At 57.4% G+C, this 18704-nt stretch overlaps 3 protein-coding genes across 3 annotated transcripts; 2 read left to right on the forward strand and 1 right to left on the reverse strand.

Moving 5' to 3' along the window:
- Nucleotides 1-42: 42 nt before the first annotated feature.
- E4F1 (E4F transcription factor 1) lies at nucleotides 43-9590 on the reverse strand. The gene is made up of 15 exons (XM_063171439.1): nucleotides 9496-9590; nucleotides 9125-9297; nucleotides 8672-8811; nucleotides 8447-8543; nucleotides 7625-7806; nucleotides 7306-7426; nucleotides 6885-7037; nucleotides 6242-6408; nucleotides 5699-5926; nucleotides 5284-5389; nucleotides 4557-4774; nucleotides 3541-3739; nucleotides 2102-2262; nucleotides 1327-1389; nucleotides 43-1166 (listed from the first exon to the last, which is right to left on the reverse strand). The coding sequence occupies exons 1-15, from the start codon at nucleotides 9588-9590 to the stop codon at nucleotides 822-824; spliced, it is 2448 nt and encodes an 815-aa protein (XP_063027509.1). The 3' UTR covers nucleotides 43-821.
- Nucleotides 9591-9679: 89 nt separating this feature from the next.
- Nucleotides 9680-13131, forward strand: PGP (phosphoglycolate phosphatase). The gene is made up of 2 exons (XM_063171591.1): nucleotides 9680-10418; nucleotides 11057-13131. The coding sequence occupies exons 1-2, from the start codon at nucleotides 9680-9682 to the stop codon at nucleotides 11380-11382; spliced, it is 1065 nt and encodes a 354-aa protein (XP_063027661.1). The 3' UTR covers nucleotides 11383-13131.
- On the forward strand, nucleotides 12830-18690 carry BRICD5 (BRICHOS domain containing 5). The gene is made up of 8 exons (XM_063171440.1): nucleotides 12830-12871; nucleotides 14062-14222; nucleotides 15160-15164; nucleotides 15914-15966; nucleotides 16252-16473; nucleotides 16628-16726; nucleotides 17543-17696; nucleotides 18188-18690. Exons 1-8 carry the CDS (start codon nucleotides 12830-12832, stop codon nucleotides 18280-18282), a joined length of 831 nt encoding a protein of 276 aa, XP_063027510.1. The 3' UTR covers nucleotides 18283-18690.
- The last annotated feature ends 14 nt before the right edge of the window (nucleotides 18691-18704 follow it).

Consider the following 18704-nt stretch of genomic DNA (forward strand, 5'->3'; position numbering starts at 1 on the left):
GAAATTCTTCTGAGTATAACAGAAGAGAAATTGGAAAAAAAATGTAGTAAGAACTTTAAATAACTTTATTTTTAAAAATGTATTTATTTACATGCCAAATCTGTACAATATGCAATTAAAAATCCAAATACGGTTTAAAAAAAAAACCAAATTCCTATACAATATGGCTTTCCAGCCCCCAGGCTGGCTCTCAGAGCAGCCTGGCTGGCATTGCAGGGTACAATGATGCATTCACAGACCAGTACATAAGGCTACTTGTCCAGGATACCAAAGAAAGGAGAAATACTGCAGTACCGTGCCTTGGGAGGCCTGAAGGAGTGAGGTTAAAGGCATGAGAGTGTTTCCGTGGTGCTCAACACACACCACAACTCCTTAGGTTTGGTTTTCTCAACTTGTTTTAAATGCATATATTGAAAAAAATCCCTTGTGAGACCCCACATACTTGCTACACTTTCTGAATCCTTTTAAAAGCCAGACCACTGCCGTCCCAGTGGTGGGCAGAGTGGGCTGATTCCCAAAGGATCTTCCTTCATTCGAGGCTGCTGTACAGAATACTGAGTGCCACTTGTGACCTGTCAGTCTCCTCAGGGTGACCAGGCCAAGGCTTTAACTCCTGGAATTGGTTTTAGACTGAGAACACCTCGGACCTGCCCTGTCCTATCCCGTTTCAGACCTGTCCTATCCTGTTTTAGACCTGCACTATCCCGTTTTAGACCTGCACTATCCCGTTTCAGACCTGTCCCGTTTCAGACCTGCGCTGCCCCATGAGTGTCCCCTGGCTGCGTGGGCAGGCCCAGCGCCCAGGTGAGCACTCCCACCCCTCACACGATCACAGTCTGCACCTCCACGTCCCCCTCCTGCGAGGCGATGACGAACTCGCCGGCGTGCTCCATGATCTCGATGTCCTCGGACGCCACCATGGTGACGGTGGCCTCCTGCGCGGCCAGGCCGCCGTCGGTGGCCAGCACGGCGCCGTCGCCGATGGCCGAGGCCAGGGTCATGGCCACCTGCTCGGTGAGGCTCTCGGGGGTGGCGATGGTGATGGTGTCGGCGGCGTCGGCGCCCGCGCCGCCCTCGGCCACCGTCACGTTCTGCACGATGATCTGGTGGCCCGAGTTGGCCTGGTTCACGATCTGCTGCACCACCTTCATGATGTGGCTGTCCACCTGCCAGGGACAGGGGCTGCAGTTACTGACAGAGTTAAGGGCAGTTGTCACTGCTCGTGTCACCCCTGGGGCAGTGACAGGAGCAGCTCTGCTCCAGGTGTGCACCCCAGCACAGACTCTGCAATGTGCCACCCCTCCTGTCACCCAAGGACTGCCTTACCTCATGTCTTGTTCCCTCTATTATTTCAGTAGCTTCACTGGTCTCCATGTCTTCGGTAGAAGTCTGGAAGACAAAATAAGATTGTTCTTATAAAAAGAATTTTATCACCAAGATATAATTCACTAATCTTTTACACAAGTCTTTGTGCACCCCTCACATGCAGTAGCTGCTCCAAAGATAACTCCTTGACATTCCCTCCCAATCCCATTATCAGGAACTACTTAAAATGAATGCACAATGTTCACAAATAACTGAAAGAGAAAGTCCTCCCTCAGCAGGATTTGGCCACGCAGCAGATTTTTCTCCTACTGGAGAAGAACTATGGCAGCACTCAATAACTGAGCTGTGTTACCCTGCTGGGATGAGAGCTGGCTCTGTGTGACAGAGGGGAGAAAGTGAAATGCAGAATTCATTGCTTTTGGCAGCCTCTGTTAGAAACAACACAGATTACCTGGGACAAAGTAAGATAAACAGAAATGGGAGAAAATAGGAGGGAAAGTTGAAGCAAGCTTGTGAGGACTTAAAATCTGGTGTGGTCAGAAGTTCTCAGGCTCAGCCTCCTGGCGCACACAGCATTTTGGGAGGGTGGGGAAGCTCCAAGTGCTTTCCCTCCAAACAAGGCTGATCCCACTGGCTCCTGGGGCCGTGCAGGCAGGGCAGGGCCTGTTTTACCTTCTCCCAAAAGCCTGGAGCAGGAACATGAATAAGTGCAGGGTTTTCCCTGACCAAAGCCTGTGCTCAGTTGCCGGTGGGCAGGCTGGCTGCCCCTTCTCACCTCGATGATGTACTCCTGGGTGTCTGCCACCACTGAGGAGAACTCCACCAGAACCGTGTGCGGGTCTTCTGAAAGGACTGTGGCTGCCAAGTTGTCAGCAGACTGACTCTCCTCTGACACCATCACTTCTTCCACCTCCTTCATAGCAAGGAGGCAGCCACCTGCAGGGAATTCCAGAAAAACATCGCTGTTTGTGTCCATCTCCAGTAGCAGCTGGAAGGTGCTCTGCAGCACCAGCAAGGGGATGCCATGGACGAGTGACCAGTGGCACTTGAGGGGCTCTTGGCCCACCAGGACAGGCCAAGGAACAGCCCAGGAGAGTCCCTGTGACACCAGGAGCAGAGCAGCTCTCCAGTGCAATTCCAAACATGGGTAAATGCAGGTGGTAAAACCACTCAGGGTATCCAAGCCATGTGTGAAGAACATACAGGAAGAATTTGGGTATATTTTAAATCATTGATCTTTTCTGCTGATACAGTTCAGTACCTCCTACAAAAGTCCATTTTTCCTCCAGTAAACTTGCATTATTCCTTTGGAATAACACCGTCAGCACTACCTGAAGAAGTCTGGAAATGCGGGCTTAGGAGCTCAAGGAGCAGCAAGCCCAGTGCAACTAATCCCACCAAACCAGATTATTGCTGAGAACTTTACTCAGACATTTCCTTCCCAGAACATGCCCACTTCCATGTGAGTCATTAAATCCACATAATGACCAGGTTGGAAGAGACCTTAAAGATCACAGAGTCCAACCTATGCCCTACACCTCAACTAAACCATGTCACTGAGTGCCACATCCAGGCTTGTCATAAACACATCCAGGGAGGTGACTCCACCACCTCCTGGGCAGGCCATTCCATTTCTTTCTGTAAAAATAATCTGATATCCAACCTGTATTTCCCTTGGTGCAGCTTGAGCCTGTGTCCTGTGGTTCTGTGAAGTGTGTGAGATGCACCCTCAGCACCACTCCCAGCCTGCCCAGCTCAGGCCCAGGGCAGCCCAGCCCTGCTCACCTTTGGTTCTGAGGTGCCTGTTGAGGGTGCCCTGCTCACCTTTGGTTCTGAGGTGCCTGCTGAGGGTGCCGTGCTCACCTTTGGTTCTGAGGTGCGTGCTGAGGGTGCCGTGCTCACCTTTGGTTCTGAGGTGCCTGCTGAGGGTGCCCTGCTCACCTTTGGTCCTGAGGTGCCTGCTGAGGGTGCCCTGCTCACCTTTGGTTCTGAGGTGCGTGCTGAGGGTGCCCTGCTCACCTTTGGTTCTGAGGTGCCTGCTCAGGGTGCCGTGCTCACCTTTGGTTCTGAGGTGCCTGCTCAGGGTGCCGTGCTCACCTTTGGTTCTGAGGTGCCTGTTGAGGGTGCCCTGCTCACCTTTGGTTCTGAGGTGCCTGTTGAGGGTGCCCTGCTCACCTTTGGTTCTGAGGTGCCTGTTGAGGGTGCCCTGCTCACCTTTGGTTCTGAGGTGCCTGTTGAGGGTGCCGTGCTCGGCGAAGCCGCGGCCGCACTTGTAGCACTTGAAGGGCTTCTCGCCGGTGTGGTGGCGGATGTGGCGCACCAGGGAGCCCTTCTCCCGGAACCCCCGGCTGCAGTACTGGCACACGTAGGGCTTGTCCTCCAGGTGGGTACGGAAATGCACCTGCTGGGCGTTCTGCACGCACAGGGAGGCAAGGCAAGCGCTCAGAAAGGACACGGCCGACTCACAGATGTGAGGTTTTGCTCCCAGGGTGCAACTCAGCATCTTTTATAGGATGATTTTCTTGGGTGGTGCTTTAGGAATGGTACTTCCCAAGCCAGTGCTCACACCATGACTCTCCAAACCAAGAGGCACTCACTTGTTCCCCTCTCCCTCTCCCCCTCCCCTCACAGTGGGCTGGAGAGAATTGGAGGCACAAAAGGTGAAGATCGGGGACTGAGATAGGAACAATTTACAGAAACAGAAATAAGATAAAAAACCACTACTGGTGATAAATAGCGAGGAAGAGGTGAGCAACTCACCTGCCCTGATAACAGAGAGAAGGAACCCCTTACACTCATACCAGAATGTTCTAGACATGCACCCTCCTGGCTACTGCAAAAATCAACCTCATCCTGGCCGGAACCAGGACACTGTTATCACATATTTGTTCCACACATGAAGGAACAGTTTCTTCAGAAATGTGATGGTTTTACAAAGACTGTTCTTTTGCCCACTAAACCAAAACGTCTTTCTGGAGTTTCAGCTCACAGAATCACTGAATGGTTTAGGTTGGAAAGAACCTTAGGGAACATCTTATTCCACCCCCCTGCCATGGCAGGGACACCTTCCACTGTCCCAGGCTGCTCCAAGCCCCGTCCAACCTGACCTTGGACACTGGCAAGGATGGAGCAGCCACAGGTTCTCTGAGCTCTAAGAGACAGATGAGCTCTTTGAGGAGCAAAGCCCTGGGGAGGCAGTGAGGGGTTGGTGAGGTGAGGCTGGGGCTCACCTTTGTCTTGTAGCGCTTGCCGCACTTGGGGCAGGCGTAGGGCCGCTCGTCCGAGTGCACGCGCCGGTGCCCCTTGACGTGGGCGATGGTTTTGTAGAGCTTGCCACACTCCCCGCAGCGGAAGCGCCGCTCGTTCACGTGCACCTCCTGGTGCTTCTTCAGCAGGTAGCCCTTGGTGAACTCCTTGCCACACTCCTCGCACTTGAAAGGTTTGTACTCTAGAGGGACACAGAGAAAAAGGTGTGGTTGATCAGGGTATCCTGCAGCACAAGGATGTGGTACGGGTGGAACTGAATTGTCACAAAAGCGACCTGGAGAAGGGGAGGAATTGTATTGTCACCAAGTGTGTGGGCTTTCACAGAACCCCAAAATAGCTGGGGTGAGAAGGGACCTCTGGTGATCATCCAGTGCAGCCCCCTGGAGCAGGTGACACAGGAACGTGTCCACAGCTCTGCCACCCTCATTGCAAAGAGGTTCTTCCTCATGTTAACGTGGATTTTGTTGTGTTTTGATTTTGGGGCACTGCTCCTCATCCTGTCACCAAACAGTCTGGCACCATCCTCTGACACCCCTGGTAGGGATTTGTATGGATTGATGGGATCCCCTCTCAGCCTTCCCTTCTCCAGACTGACCAGAGCCAGGTCCTGCAGTCTCTCCTCATCAGAGCAGCTGTACCCAGCTGAGGTCACTGAGCTTGTGTCACACAGCAGCCCCAGCAGCCCTTTACCTGTGTGACTTTTGCTGTGAGCTTCCAGGACAGCAACTTCATTGAAGGCTTCGTTACAGTGAGAGCAAACATAATGTTTGTACCCGTTGGTTCCTTCTGCAAGTGTCTGCTGGAGAGAAAATGGGAAAACTGCTTTTCTACTTTTGTACTGGTGTGTCCAGTTAGGATTGCTACCCAAATTCCCAATTAAACACTCCAGCTTGGACAGGAAAGAGATCTCCATTGTGAAAGAGACAGCACATGTGTGAAGGAACATTTCCCTTAAATCACACCTGCACAATGTAACTCTAAAACCTGACACAAAGCCACAGGCACAGGCAGACACACGAGGACAACATGAGGACAACAGCTGCCCACACCCAAATACAGACAAGGAAAGTTAAAAAATTAATGTGCTGATGGAATACAAACATACAGACTCTGCTCCTTCCAGTTTAACACACTGCTCCACACACGGCTCCTCTTCTACTTCCATCCCTTTGTTCTCCAGCTCTTCTGGAGCTGCTGCCACAGGTTCATCCGGCTTCGGCACCTCCTCCAGAGCCACCCTCTCGATGACAATCCCCGAATTCCTCATGGCCTGCCTCAGCAGGTTCTCACTGTTCACTTCCCCCTCGCAGGGCAGCTCCTTGGGATGCAGCTGCTGCAGGAACAAAGAGAAGTTGGGCACAGCAAACCCAGTGTCCTACAGCAACACTGCTGTGAGTGCCACTCTGTCTGGGTGTGCTGTGCTATGGGGCTGAAAGATCAGCCAGGGAATACCTTGGGCTGAGGAGGAGGATGAGGTGGATCTGTACTCTGACAACCCAAGGGATGACAAGCCCAGAAGGAAACCAACCAAAGGAAGCCCTTCATTCCACACTCAGATTTACTGCCAGTACCCCAGACACCTCTGCTCTGAGGTGAAACATTCTTTGTGTAAAACACACGGAGGGTGTTTGAATCAAACAACACTCACATCTGCCTCCAGGGGCTTTGCATCCACCATGGGCAGTCCCTGCATCTGCACATGGACCTCATGGAGCACGTTGCCTTTTGCATCTGTCACAAAGTGGATGACAGGGGAGGCCTCGATGGATTCGCTCGCTATGGAGGACACTGTGTCTGTGGTGGAGCTGCAGGGTCCTGCAAGAAATGAACCTGCAAGAAATGAAGGGGTGGGGAAATGCACCCCTCAGCAACTCCCTGTGCCCTGAAAATCTGCCTTAGAGCACAAGGTGCCTGTTAACACCACCTTCGTACCAGATTCTCAAACATTCTTGAGTTCACACCTGGCTTTGAGGTAATAACTTTGCTGTATAAATTACTTTTTTGTGGTATAAAAAACAAATTCAAAACCATAAGATTATTTCTTATCATGGAATGGTTTGGGTTGGAAGGGATCTTGCAGGTCATCCAGTTCCACCCCCTGCTATGGGCAGGGACACTTTCCACCATCTTAGGCTGCTCCAAGCCCTGTCCAACCTGGCCTTGGACACTGCCAGGGATCCAGGGGCAGCCACAGCTGCTCTGGGCACCTGTGCCAGAAGGAATTTCTATTCCAAGTGCTGGGAGGGTTTGGCTTTATCAGACAGGAGGCAGGTCTTGGCAGCACCACTGACCTGGTGGCAGATCATCTTTGTTGACAACTATTTCTTTGGTCATGTTGAAGCGGATTTTTTCAGTGCAAGGTGTCAGAGATTTAAGGTGCCGAGTCAAAGCTCCCGATTCCCGGAAGCTTTTCCCACATTTCTTGCATTTGTAAGGTCTTTCATCTGGAAATGACAAGAATCAAAACAACCATTTTAAAGCCAGCACTGTGTGGATCAGCTCTGTGTGACGGGCTGAAGAACACGTTCAGCTTTCTACAGCACACGACTGTGCCTATCCCAGAACCTTCCACTGCCTCCCAGCACCCCAAATGCTGAGGAGCTCAATGGTCTCAGCAAAACATGGGAAGCAGCAAGGAATTCCCCTGGAAGGCAAAAGGATAGCCACAGACAGCTCCAGTGACAAGGAGCTCTTCTTTGGGAGAACTCTTACCCGTGTGCCGCCGATGGTGTCGGATCAGAGACCCCTTTGTCCTAAAGGAAGTCCCACAAAGTTTGCACTCATAGTCCTTCTTGCTGCTGTGGGTGATCATGTGAGCTTTGAGGATGCTGGCCTAGGGAAAGAATTTCCAAACAGTTTAAAGATTTTACATTTTAGCTGTAAAGAACAACAAGGCTCCTTGTGAAAGCAGAACTCCCCTCTGGGAAGGGCAGGCAGTAAAGCACACTGCTACTGAGTCTAGGGAGCTCTTATAAGGTTCACAGCCAGCCTAAAAGGCTCCCTAGCCCACAGCAGCAGAGGGGATACTCACAGTTTTAAAGGTCTTCTGGCACAGCTCACACACATATCGCCCCTCCTTGTTCACCTGCAGCTTGACCTTGGTCAGCTCGCTGGAAGCGTCCTGCTCCTCACTGACCTCCCCATCCACGTGGCCATTCGGGTTCTCAAACACATGGTCTCCTGCTACAATGACCTCTTTGATGTGCCCACTGCCTGGGAAAAGGTGGGGACACAGTTGGCTTCTTTACAGGATAACAAACCATCATCTGCTGTGTCAGCATGTCATGCACGAAGAAAGAGAAAAGATATTTTAAACCTGCCACTTGAATCTTTGCAACCTTCTCATTATGGCAGCATAAAATGGGCACTTCTGGAACAGAGCTTAACATCTAATTTGTATTAATTAGTTGTATTAATTAGGCTGAAGGAGGGTAGGTTTACAATAGATATTGCAGAGGAATTGTTCCCTGGGAGGGTGGGCAGGCCCTGGCACAGGTGCCCAGAGCAGCTGTGGCTGCCCCTGGATCCCTGGCAGTGCCCAAGGCCAGGCTGGACAGGGCTTGGAGCACCCTGGGACAGTGGAAGGTGTCCCTAAACATGGCAGGGGTGGCACTGGGTGGGCTTTGAGGGCCCTCCCAACCCAGCCCATCCCATGACCATTCCATGACCCTGATGGGGGAGGATTGCAGGGCTGGCCCAGGGCTGCCTCCCAGAGCTCTGCAGGAACAGCCCCAAATCCCAGTGACACAGAGGTGTCACCCACCCAACCACGACCCAAAGCCATCAGAAGAGGTCACAGATGAGGGAACAGCTACCAGACCCCCCGGGCACACCAAGGCACCCCAGAGCTCACCTACGATGGCCGAGGCGTCGCTGATCTCCTCTGCTATGGAAGATGCTTCGACAACAATGTGAGCAACAGTGATGGACTCCTCGACAGCAGGAACCACCTGCTGGCACAGAGCACCTTTCAGCAGGCAGGTCCTGCTTGCCCGAGCACGCTGCTCCCTCCCCTCCAACCCAACAGACCGTAGCATCCCAATCATTTCCAGCCCCGCCTGGGAGAGGCCGCGGTCACCTTGTGTCCTTCGTGGCCGAGGAGCCCGGCGAGCGGGTCGGGAGGGCGCTGGCAGCCCTTCTGCAGCTTGTGCTGCACGAACTCCTGCAGGGAGCTGAACTCCGAGTGGCAGCGCCCGCACTTGTGCACGTCATCCTCGTCTGCGGGGAAAGCGCCATCAGCGGGGCGGGACACGGGACAGGCCCGAGGCACCGGGCGTTCGGTGTGTCCCCGCTCCCTGCCCCGGGATCCCGTCCCAGCAGGCCCCCAGCCCCTCCCGGCACCGGCATACACCACCCGGCCCCGCCGCTCCGCCCGGGGGATGCGGGAGGGGAGCGGGGAGACCCCGGCCGAGGCACACCGAGACCCGTCCGCCTCCCGCCCCGCTGGCGGCACCGGGCCGGCCCCCTCACCCAGCGGGCCGCGCCGCCCCCGGGCCTGGCAGCGCCGGCCGGGGCGCCGTGAGGGCGGTACCTTGCTCGCCGAAGGGCGGCTGGAGGCCGATGAGGGCGGCGGGGGGCGCGGGGGGCCCGGAGCCCGCGGCGGCCGCGCCCCGGCCCGGCCCGGCCGCTTCTGCCGTAAGCGCAGCCGGCCCCGCGCCCGTTGCCATCGCGGCCCCCGTGTCGCAACGCGCCGCAAGATGGCGGCTTTACGGCCGTGTCGTCATAACAACGGGACGGGGCTCGGCGGGGAAGGCGCCCGCCGCGCGGAGGTTCCGGGCGCCGGCGGGCGGTGTCGGAGCACGGTCCCTCCGCTGCCCCCGGTAACCGCCGAGCCCTGAGCCCCGGCGGAGCGGAGCCCGAGCAGTTCCCGAGGAGTTACCGCGGAGTTGCCTAACGCGTTACCGAACGAGCGCCGGGGCGCCCTGGCCAATAGCAGCGCGCGGGGGGCGGGCCCTCGGGCCGGGCGGCCAATGAGAGCGCGGCGCGCCAGGCGCCATCGGCGGCGACGCGCGGGAGGACGGAGGGGGGGGGGACACCGGGCGCCGGCTCCCGGCGGGGCGGGCGTGGCCTCCGGCAGCGCCGCCCAATGGGGACGCGGTCCGTGCGGGGCGCGGCCAATGGGGAGGCGCGGGCGGCGGGCGCGGGGCGCGGCAGGGCCAATGGGGGCCGCGGGGCGCTCGGGCGCGGCGGCGCGGCCATGGCGGACGGGATGGCGGCGGGCGGCCCGCGGCGCTGCCGGCGGCTGGAGGGCGAGGCGGCGCGGGCCGCGCTCGCCAACGCCGACACGCTGCTCTTCGACTGCGACGGCGTCCTGTGGCGGGGCGAGGCGGCCGTGAGCGGCGCGGCGGCGGCGCTGGAGCGGCTGGCGGCGGCGGGCAAGCGGCTGTGCTACGTGACTAACAACAGCGGGCGGACGCGCGCGGCCTACACCGAGAAGCTGCGGCGCCTGGGCTTCCCGCCCGCCGAGCCCCGGCACATCTTCAGCTCGGCCTTCTGCGCCGCCCGCTACCTGCGGCAGGCGCTGCCGCCCGGCGCCGCCGCCTACGTGCTGGGCAGCGCCGCGCTGGCCGCCGAGCTGGAGGCCGTGGGCATCCCGCACGTGGGCACCGGGCCCGCCGCCCTGCCCGGGCCCGCGCCCGCCGACTGGGTGCAGGCGCCGCTGGAGCCCGCCGTGCGCGCCGTGCTCGTGGGCTTCGACGAGCACTTCAGCTACGCCAAGCTGTGCCAGGCGCTGCGGTACCTCCTGCGCGGCGGCCCCGAGTGCCTCCTGGTCGGCACCAACCGCGACCACCGGCTGCCGCTCGAGGGCGGCGCCGGCATCCCCGGTGCGCGGGGCCGGGGGGCGGAGCGGGTGGGCCCGGGGAGGGGCGCTCTCCGTGCCTCGGGGTCGTGGTGGTAAAACGCAGAAAGTTCCAGCTCAGCCTCAGGAAGGACCTTTTCCCTGGGGAGTGGCAGAGCGCTGGAGCAGCTGCCCAGGGAGGTCACGGAGTCTCCGTCTGGAGATGTTCCAGCCTCGCCTTGGCACATTCCTGTGTCACCTAATCCAGGTGGCCCTGCCTGGTACGGGGGTTGGACTGGATGGTCTCCAGAGGTCCCCTCCAGCTATCCTGGGATTCTTTGAGGCAGCCTCGGTGTCCCGGAGCCTTTCCTGCACAGCACCCCGGAGGAAAGAGAGGGAATCCTTATTGATCCTTTACTTGGGAATAGCAGTTCCCTTTCGACACTGCGGGACGGAATTCCCACCTCCTGGCAGGCTTTAAGCACCACTTCCCCTGGGACCCACCCGTCCCTCTGCCTGCAAAGCTGAGGCGTCCATTCCCCGTGACCTGAGCGGATTTGTCCTGGCTCGTGTGGGTGCTGAGAGCCTTCTGTCTCTAATCCCTCCGCATGATCCTGCGGGGTGCCTGGTGAAGGCTGTGGAGACTCTGTCTGTCCCTAATCCATCCCTCTGTCTGTTCCCCAGGGACGGGGTGCCTGGTGAAGGCCGTGGAGACGGCGGCGCAGCGCGAGGTGTTCATCGTGGGCAAGCCCAACCGCTTCATGTTCGACTGCGTGGCGCAGGAGTTCCCGGTGGACCCCGCTCGCACCATCATGGTGGGGGACAGGCTGGACACGGACATCCTGATGGGCAACAGCTGCGGGCTGACCACGCTGCTCACGCTGACCGGGGTGACGGCCCTGGACGAGGTGCGGGGCCACCAGGACAGCGGCTGTCCCGCCAGGCACGGCCTGGTCCCCGATTTCTACGTGGACAGCATCGCCGACCTGCTGCCGGCCCTGGGGCCGTGAGGGGCTCGGGGCAGCCCTGCAGCAGCCCCTGGCAGTAACCCACGCACTCACTAGGTACTCCCCAGGGTTAGAACCCTTCGCTTGTCTCCTCTCTGTCCTCTCGGTATGATTCTGTTTACATCTCAGTCTGAAATGCACTTTGAACAAAGGGGGCGTTACAGGGGCTGGGCTTGGGGCTGGGTTTGGTTATCATGCATCGATCCAGTGCTGGATCCACGGCACAGCTCCTCTGGGCTGAGCTGGAGCTGGGTGATCTGAGGGGAAGGATCATGTCCTGGCCAGGCTGGGCCGTGGCTCAGCCCGGTCTGTTCAGGGAAACGACTCTTGGGATGTGCAGTAACTCTGGTTGTGCTTGGAAGCACTTGTGGAGCTGGTGTTTGCCCTTGGGGTGACTCTTTTTCCCAGTTAGGGCCCTGTTGAGGGGCACAGCCCCACGTCAGGTCACACAAATTCATCTCTTTCATTTCACTGCACGTTGCACTTGTGATGCAGATTGGGATGATCCTACATAATTCCAGACCCTGTCTGCTGACCAGTGCCTGTCCAAGGTCGAGAGTGTGTAAAGCACTTGTACACACTGGCACTCCCTGAGCATAAAGTTAGAATATATTTAAATTATAAATAGAGTCTATGATAATATATCTTGTTTCCCAGGAGGGAGGAGGAGAGGAATGTACTTAGCACTGATTTAATTCTCCTAAACGGTTGCATTTGGTAATGCAGAGAGTCTGTGGCCACACAGGACTGTCCCTCATTCCTGCTGCTTCCCAGAAATCCCAGGATCAATGTGTACCGAGCTCCTGCACTTCCTCAGCATCACTGAGCCTCTTGCCTTGGCTTTAGTGCACAATCCCAGTTCCTGCTCAGTCCGTGGATGGGTGTAGTGCCCAGGACAGCTGTCCCCAGGGAGCCCCGTGGCTCTGGGTGTGTGTGACAGCAGCTCGTGCTTCCTTCCCATCCCTGAGGTTCAGATCTTCCGTGTGTGCCAGCTGGGGCTGGGCACGCTGGCTGGTGAGGAGTGCTGGCTTGCTCAGGGATGATTCTCTTTGATCTCCAGGTGGGATTGGGCAATGAGGGGCTCACCACAGGGTGGTTTTTGTGCTGCCTGAATCCCACAGTGAAAGCTTTTGCATTACAGAAATAATTGAAAATTATATATGCAAATGACTCGCTTTTATTGCATAGATTCCAGTACCTACAGTTCAATTTAAGCACTGGTTTTCCTTCCTGTCCAGCCGAGGAGCTCGGGCAGTGCTGATTTCCTGCCTGGTAACTTGTCACCTCCTTTGCACAGCAATAACCCTGCAGTGCAGAGGCTCTCAGTGTTCCCAGAGCACTGGCTGAACCTCTGCAAGGCTGTTGTTTGTAATGTGGAGTTGTGGAAGGAAGTGTGGAAAATCTCTCCTGCAAAGTCCCAGAGGCAGAGCTTACCCCTGGTCCGGGTAACATGGAGATGGACATTGTGGACTCACTGCAGGTCCTGTCTGATGTAACAGTGTGGGTTTGGATTCAGTCTCTGTTTCTGGTGCTTTTTGTGTCAGGAGAAGGCCAGGAGAGAGTCCAGCATCCCTCAGGCAGCTCTGTCCCTGCTGAGGGCTCTTGCTGGCCAGGGAGCCATTGCCTGGGCTCAGGGGTGCTGGAATGTGCTGCTGGCGCTGTCAATCGTGCTTCAAATCTCTGTTCTGGCTTCCAAACTGTTCCTAATCCTCTACTTGAATTCCCATTAAACTCTCAAACCTGCTCTCCCCAGCGTTGTCTCACCGTGTGGTCTGGTCTGCTGAGCATTGGGAATCCTGGGGTCAGGGATGGTTTGGGTTGGAAGGGACCTCAAATCCCCCCCAGTGCCACCCCTGCCATGGCAGGGACACCTTCACTGTCCCAGGTGCTCCCAGCCCCAATGTCCAGCCTGGCCTGGGCACTGCCAGGGATCCATGGCAGCCACAGCTGCTCTGGGCACCTGTGCCAGGGCCTGCCCACCCTCACAGGGAAGAGTTTCTTTCCGACCCCTCATCTCACCCTCTGCCATTCCCCTTTGCCCTGCCCATGCCCTTGGCCAAAGTCCCTCTCCTCCTTTCTTGTGGGCTGCCTTCACCCAGTTTGTTCAGCCCTGTGCGTGATAGGAGTCCAAAGCCTGCATTTTCCCTGGGTAGACATCACATGAAGGAATTCTTGGCTTTTCCTTGCCTCCACACCTTGGTTACGTCTGGCTGGCGGGTCTGGAACGTTCTGGGGGCTCCTGGACTGCTCAGGATCAGGACACAGGTGACAGTGTGAGAGCAGCGCAGGCTGTGGCAGTGACTTGGTGGCACAGCCCTTTTCCCTTTCCCTGCAGGGTGGCACGGGTGTGTCCGTGTGTCTGTGCGGCCCTGCAGGGACAGCAGGATCGGCGCCTGGCTCCAGCCCAGGAGCTCCTGTTGAAATGTGGGAATTGCCGCTGCCACCGGGCAGGCTGCCACTGTCCTCTGGCCATTTGATCCCTCCAGGAGCCTCACCTGGGCCGTGCAGGGCCGTGCCAGCCCCGGGCACTCAAAGGGCCCCATTGTGGCTCCCACCTGCCCCGGGGCTGGGCAGGAAGAGCCGCGCCCGGCACTGACAGCAGCGCTCAGCTCCCGCTCCCCGCTCAGGTTTCGGCTCCCGCAGAGCCCCCGGGCTGCCGGGGACAGGTGTTTGTGGGCACAGGTATTTATGGCCCACGGACACACGGCCAGGTTCCCCCGGCGTGCCTGGAGCCGGGACCATGCCCAGCCTGAGCGTGGGCAGCAGGCAGAGCAGCAGCAGCCGGGTCCTCGTCTGAAGGGAGGATGGAAGGAGGGCACGGTGCGGGCCCTGCTGCCCCTGCAGTGAGTATTGCTGAGTATTGCTGAGCATTCCTGAGCATTCCCTGCCCTGCAGTGAGTATTGCTGAGTATTCCTGAATATTCCTGAGCATTCCCTGCCCTGCAGTGAGTATTGCTGAGTATTGCTGAGCATTCCTGAGCATTCCCTGCCCTGCAGTGAGTATTGCTGAGTATTCCTGAATATTCCTGAGCATTCCCTGCCCTGCAGTGAGTATTGCTGAGTATTGCTGAGCATTCCTGAGCATTCCCTGCCCTGCAGTGAGTATTGCTGAGTATTCCTGAATATTCCTGAGCATTCCCTGCCCCTGCAGTGAGTATTCTTGAGTACTCCTGAGCTTTCCCTGCCCTGCAGTGAGTATCCCTGAGTATTCCTGAGCTTTCCCTGTCCTGCAGTGAGTATCCCTGAGTATTCCCTGTCCTGCAGTGAGTATTCCTGAGCATTCCCTGTCCTGAAGTATTTCCTGTCCTGCAGTGAGTATTCCCTGTTCCATCAGTGAGTACTCCCTGCCCCTGCAGTGCTCTGTGCTTGCCTGATCCCATCCAAGGGGCAGAGCTCCTGCCATTCCCACGGATCCTGGGCGGGTTCTGTTGATCCCCAGCCCAGCTCCTGCCAGGAGCTGCTGCCACCTGGGCTGAGGTGCCTTGGGGGTGCCCGGGTTTACCTGCTCAGGTTCCAGGGCAGAGGAGCCACAGCCAGGCTGCTGGGGATGGGGGTGAGCTGTGCCCTCACAGCTGGGAGCTGCTGGAGCTCTTTATCTGCACCTTTCCCACCAGAGGGAATTCCATTGCTTATTGAAAACCTGCCAGGCACTGCAGGGCTGGGGCTCTGCTCTGCTGGAATTGACAGGATTTCACATAGGTGCAGTTTTACCTCACTGCTTCTCTCAGGGAATAACCTGGGAGTTCTCTGTTTCCAGTAAAGATCCATAACTGTCCCCAGGCTGGGTGAGCCCATCCTCGTGCAGCTGGAGCACAAGCAATCCTGGGCATGGATTGAATGTCTCTGTCCTTCAGAGGATTGGGAAACAGGTTATTTTTTAAATGTGGGCTGTGTTTGAGATTATTGAAAGCACATTTTCTGCTTTGTAAAAATCCCGTTATGCGCCATGAAGTTAAATTTAATTGCTTCAATGTAAGAATTAAAGTAAATTAATAGAGCCAATAGAAATGTCACAGTGCTGCCAAGCTCTTTTCCTTGGTCTCATGGAGAATAATTTAGCAAGAAAATCCAGCAGAGCCCAGCACAGGGAGGGGACAGAAGCAGGATCCCTCCACACGGGGTCTGATTCCAATGCTGACTGTCCCGCTGGGGATTTCTGCTGTAAACCACAATAATTTAATTTGTTGTTCCCTGTGTCTGGAAAGCTGCTGCTCCAGCCCTGCCCTGGGGCTTTGCAGCTTCCCTGGCTGTGCCAGTGCTGGGTACCAGGATGCTGGATCTGAATTCCAGCACTGTGGGGTTACTCCAGGTGCTGCAATGGTTTGGCAGCTCTGCACTCCAACCAGAGCGCACAAGGCTTTGTGTCATGAGCTGGAAACTCGTTTGGTGAAAGAGAATTGGCAGAAGAGTCAATTTTAACTCCTGTTCCTCCTTCTTTTGCCTGGCTCCCAGGACAGGAGGGCCCCAGCACACCTCCCAGCTCCCTCCAGGACCTTCTGGATCATCTTGTCCGTTGCCTTGTTGTTTTTTGCAGTTGTTGGTGTCAGTGTCGTGGGGGTTCTCAGCTTCTCCCCCAGCTCTGCCCAGGTAAGGGATGCTGATCTGGGCAGGCAGCCTGGGCTGTGTGGGAAGCAGTTCCAGGAGGGATGGGTGGGCTGAGTCTGGCTGGATCAGTCCCTGGGCAGAGCAGGGAGGTGCAGGCAGGGCTGGGGGTCCCCTGGCCCTTTCCTCCAGCCCCTGCTGGCCTTGGCACGAGGGGCGCTGGGGTGAGGATGGAGTTGAGGATCGCCCTTCCCCTGGGTCAGAGCCTGCTCCTCTCCACTGCTGAGCCGGCCACGAGCAGGGGGAGCCCGGGGCCAGCCGGGGCTGTAGGTGGGAGATGCTGCACACAGGCACAGAGCAGCTGCTGGTGGGCGCTGCCCTCCCTCTCCTCGTGCCCAGGCTGGCTCCCAGCTCCTCCGAGTGACGCTGCAGGGCCAGCAGGACCCGCTGAGGAACCAGACAGCCGTGGTGGACAAGGCCAGGAGCACTGTCACCTACTACATCACCTCCCGGAGCAACCTGAGCGCCGTGGTGCTGTACGACAGCAGGAACGTGAGTGCCGGGGCAGCCCTGCCTCCCTCTGCACCTTTAATCATCAATTCAGAGCAGGGCAAAGGGAATGGGCTCTTCAGGGCTCTCCTGGGCCAGGGTGGGCGTGTGCTGCCTGCTCCAAGGGCACATCTGTCCACATCTGTCCATCTGACAGGGCTACGTGTGCTACAAGCCGCTGGAGCAGCGAGCCTGCTACCTGAGGAGGATGGAGCCCTGGGACCTGCAGATGGCTCTCAACACCTCCGAGCACAGCGTGAGCAGCTGCAGCAGCACTCCCGGGACAGCTGGGGGGGGACTGGGCTTTGCCCTGGGTCACCGAGTGGGATTTGCAGGGGGGACTGTTCCCCAAGGAGCCGGGGCAGGACTCTCCAGCCCCTGTTGTGGGGCATTCATTGCCCCCAGGAGCAGAGCTGTGCCCCAGGCTGGGCTCCAGCCAGCTCTGAGCAGCAGCTCCTGCCTTTATCCGTGCCCTGACTCCTGTGGGAAGCAGCCTGGGGCAGGGGATGTGTGTGTCCCATGGAGGTGAATGGCAGGGCTCCTGCAGGACCTGCTCCCACCGGGTTTTGTTACCTGCTCAAAAATCTGGGGGAGGAAAAACAAAGGGGGTTTGTTACCAACTGCCAGGGAAGGACAAGGTTGGAGGCAGTCATGTACAAGGACCCTCAGAACAAAGTGTCACTGGATGCCTGGGCAGGGGCAGATTCCATTCCCAGGAGACAGAAAGCCCCTTTTTTTGTGTCCCTGCCATCTGCTATCCATTTCCATTTTCCTCCTGGGGGCTCCTTGGTCCTTACTCCCAGAGAAGTGTGGGAACACAGGCTCCCAAAAGGGATGCAGGCAGAGGGAAGCACCTGCCCAGCCCTGAGGCTCCTAAATGGAAATAAAACGGCATTGCTGGGGTTGCCAGCAGCCCACAGACAGGCAATGAGAGCTGGGAGCTGGACAGGGCAGCTGGCAGGAGACACCTGCGGGGGCACAGAGCACTCCTGGGTGCCCTGGGAGCTGAGCAGGGCTCTGGGGACACACACAGTGCCTGCCCTGGAGGAACCAACGGGGCCGTTTCTTTCAGGCCGAGCAGCCGCTCCAGCCCAACAACCAGACCAAGTTCTACAGGGAGTTCCTGGGCATTGTGGCCGGGCAGCAGCTGGAGCCCGGGGCGCTGGGGGAGGCTGTGCAGAGCCTGTGTGAGCACTCCTCCATCCTCTGGGTGCGCAGAGCCCACGGTGAGTGGGGCACTCCCCTGGCAGGGCGGGCAGGAGCTTTGCCAGCACCTCTAAGAGGATCAGGCTGTGCTGCACAGCAGCTGATGCACCCCAGGACAGGCTGCCAAGGGCCAGGACAGGGACAGGTGACCTCTAGTGCAAAACGAGACCATTGTCCACCACCCCTGAGTGCTGGCTCGTACCCACCCCTGTCCTGAGCCGTGGCACAGGGATGGGCTCTGAGCTGCCCCAGCAGCACAGCACAGCACAGCACAGCACAGCACAGCACCCAGAGCTGTCCCTGAGACATCACTGCTTAATCCCTGCCACCTTCATCCTCAGCCAAAGCAGCCTGCTGAGCTGTCAGCCTGCTCCATCTGACTCCAGCTTGAATCAGAAAGGTCATTCCCTGAGGCTTTCCCCTTGCTCAGCTCCCCAGGGACTCTGCAGGAGTCCAAAGCACCCCTGGGGACCACAGCCCTGCTCTCACTGCTGTCCTTGCTCCTCGGCAGGGCCGGGGAGGCAGCGCCTCATCTACCTGTGCATTGACATCTGCTTCCCCAGCAACATCTGTGTCTCCATCTGCTTCTACTACCTGCCCGAGTGAGTGCTGCAGCCACAGCCCCTCTGTGCCCTCACACTTGGACTGGATTCCTCAAGGGCCTCTGACCTCCATGAGGAAGGGAACACCCACAGCATCCCCAGAGCTTCCTGCTGATTCTGTGCTGCAGGTCAGGAGTTTAGAGAAACAGCATCAGGAGAGTTTAGAGAAACAGCAACAGGAGAGTTTAGAGAAGCAGGAGGCCTCTGCTCAGCACTGTCAGCACAGACACTGCAGCTGTGCTCCAGTGCCTTGTCCGTAGGAATTAGGAGAGCCAGGCCCAGAGGAATCCCAGGAAGCAGCTGGAGGTTTGGGGCTCCAGGCTCTGCTCAGCACAAGGTGGCTGCTGTTACATCTGGGGGTGGTTGGCTTTAGGAGAGCGGCTCTCCAAGGCACTCTGTGAAACACTTTGAATAAAGGGATTGCAA

This window comes from Melospiza melodia, chromosome 18 (genome assembly GCF_035770615.1).
Source record: "Melospiza melodia melodia isolate bMelMel2 chromosome 18, bMelMel2.pri, whole genome shotgun sequence".
Taxonomy (NCBI): domain Eukaryota; kingdom Metazoa; phylum Chordata; class Aves; order Passeriformes; family Passerellidae; genus Melospiza; species Melospiza melodia.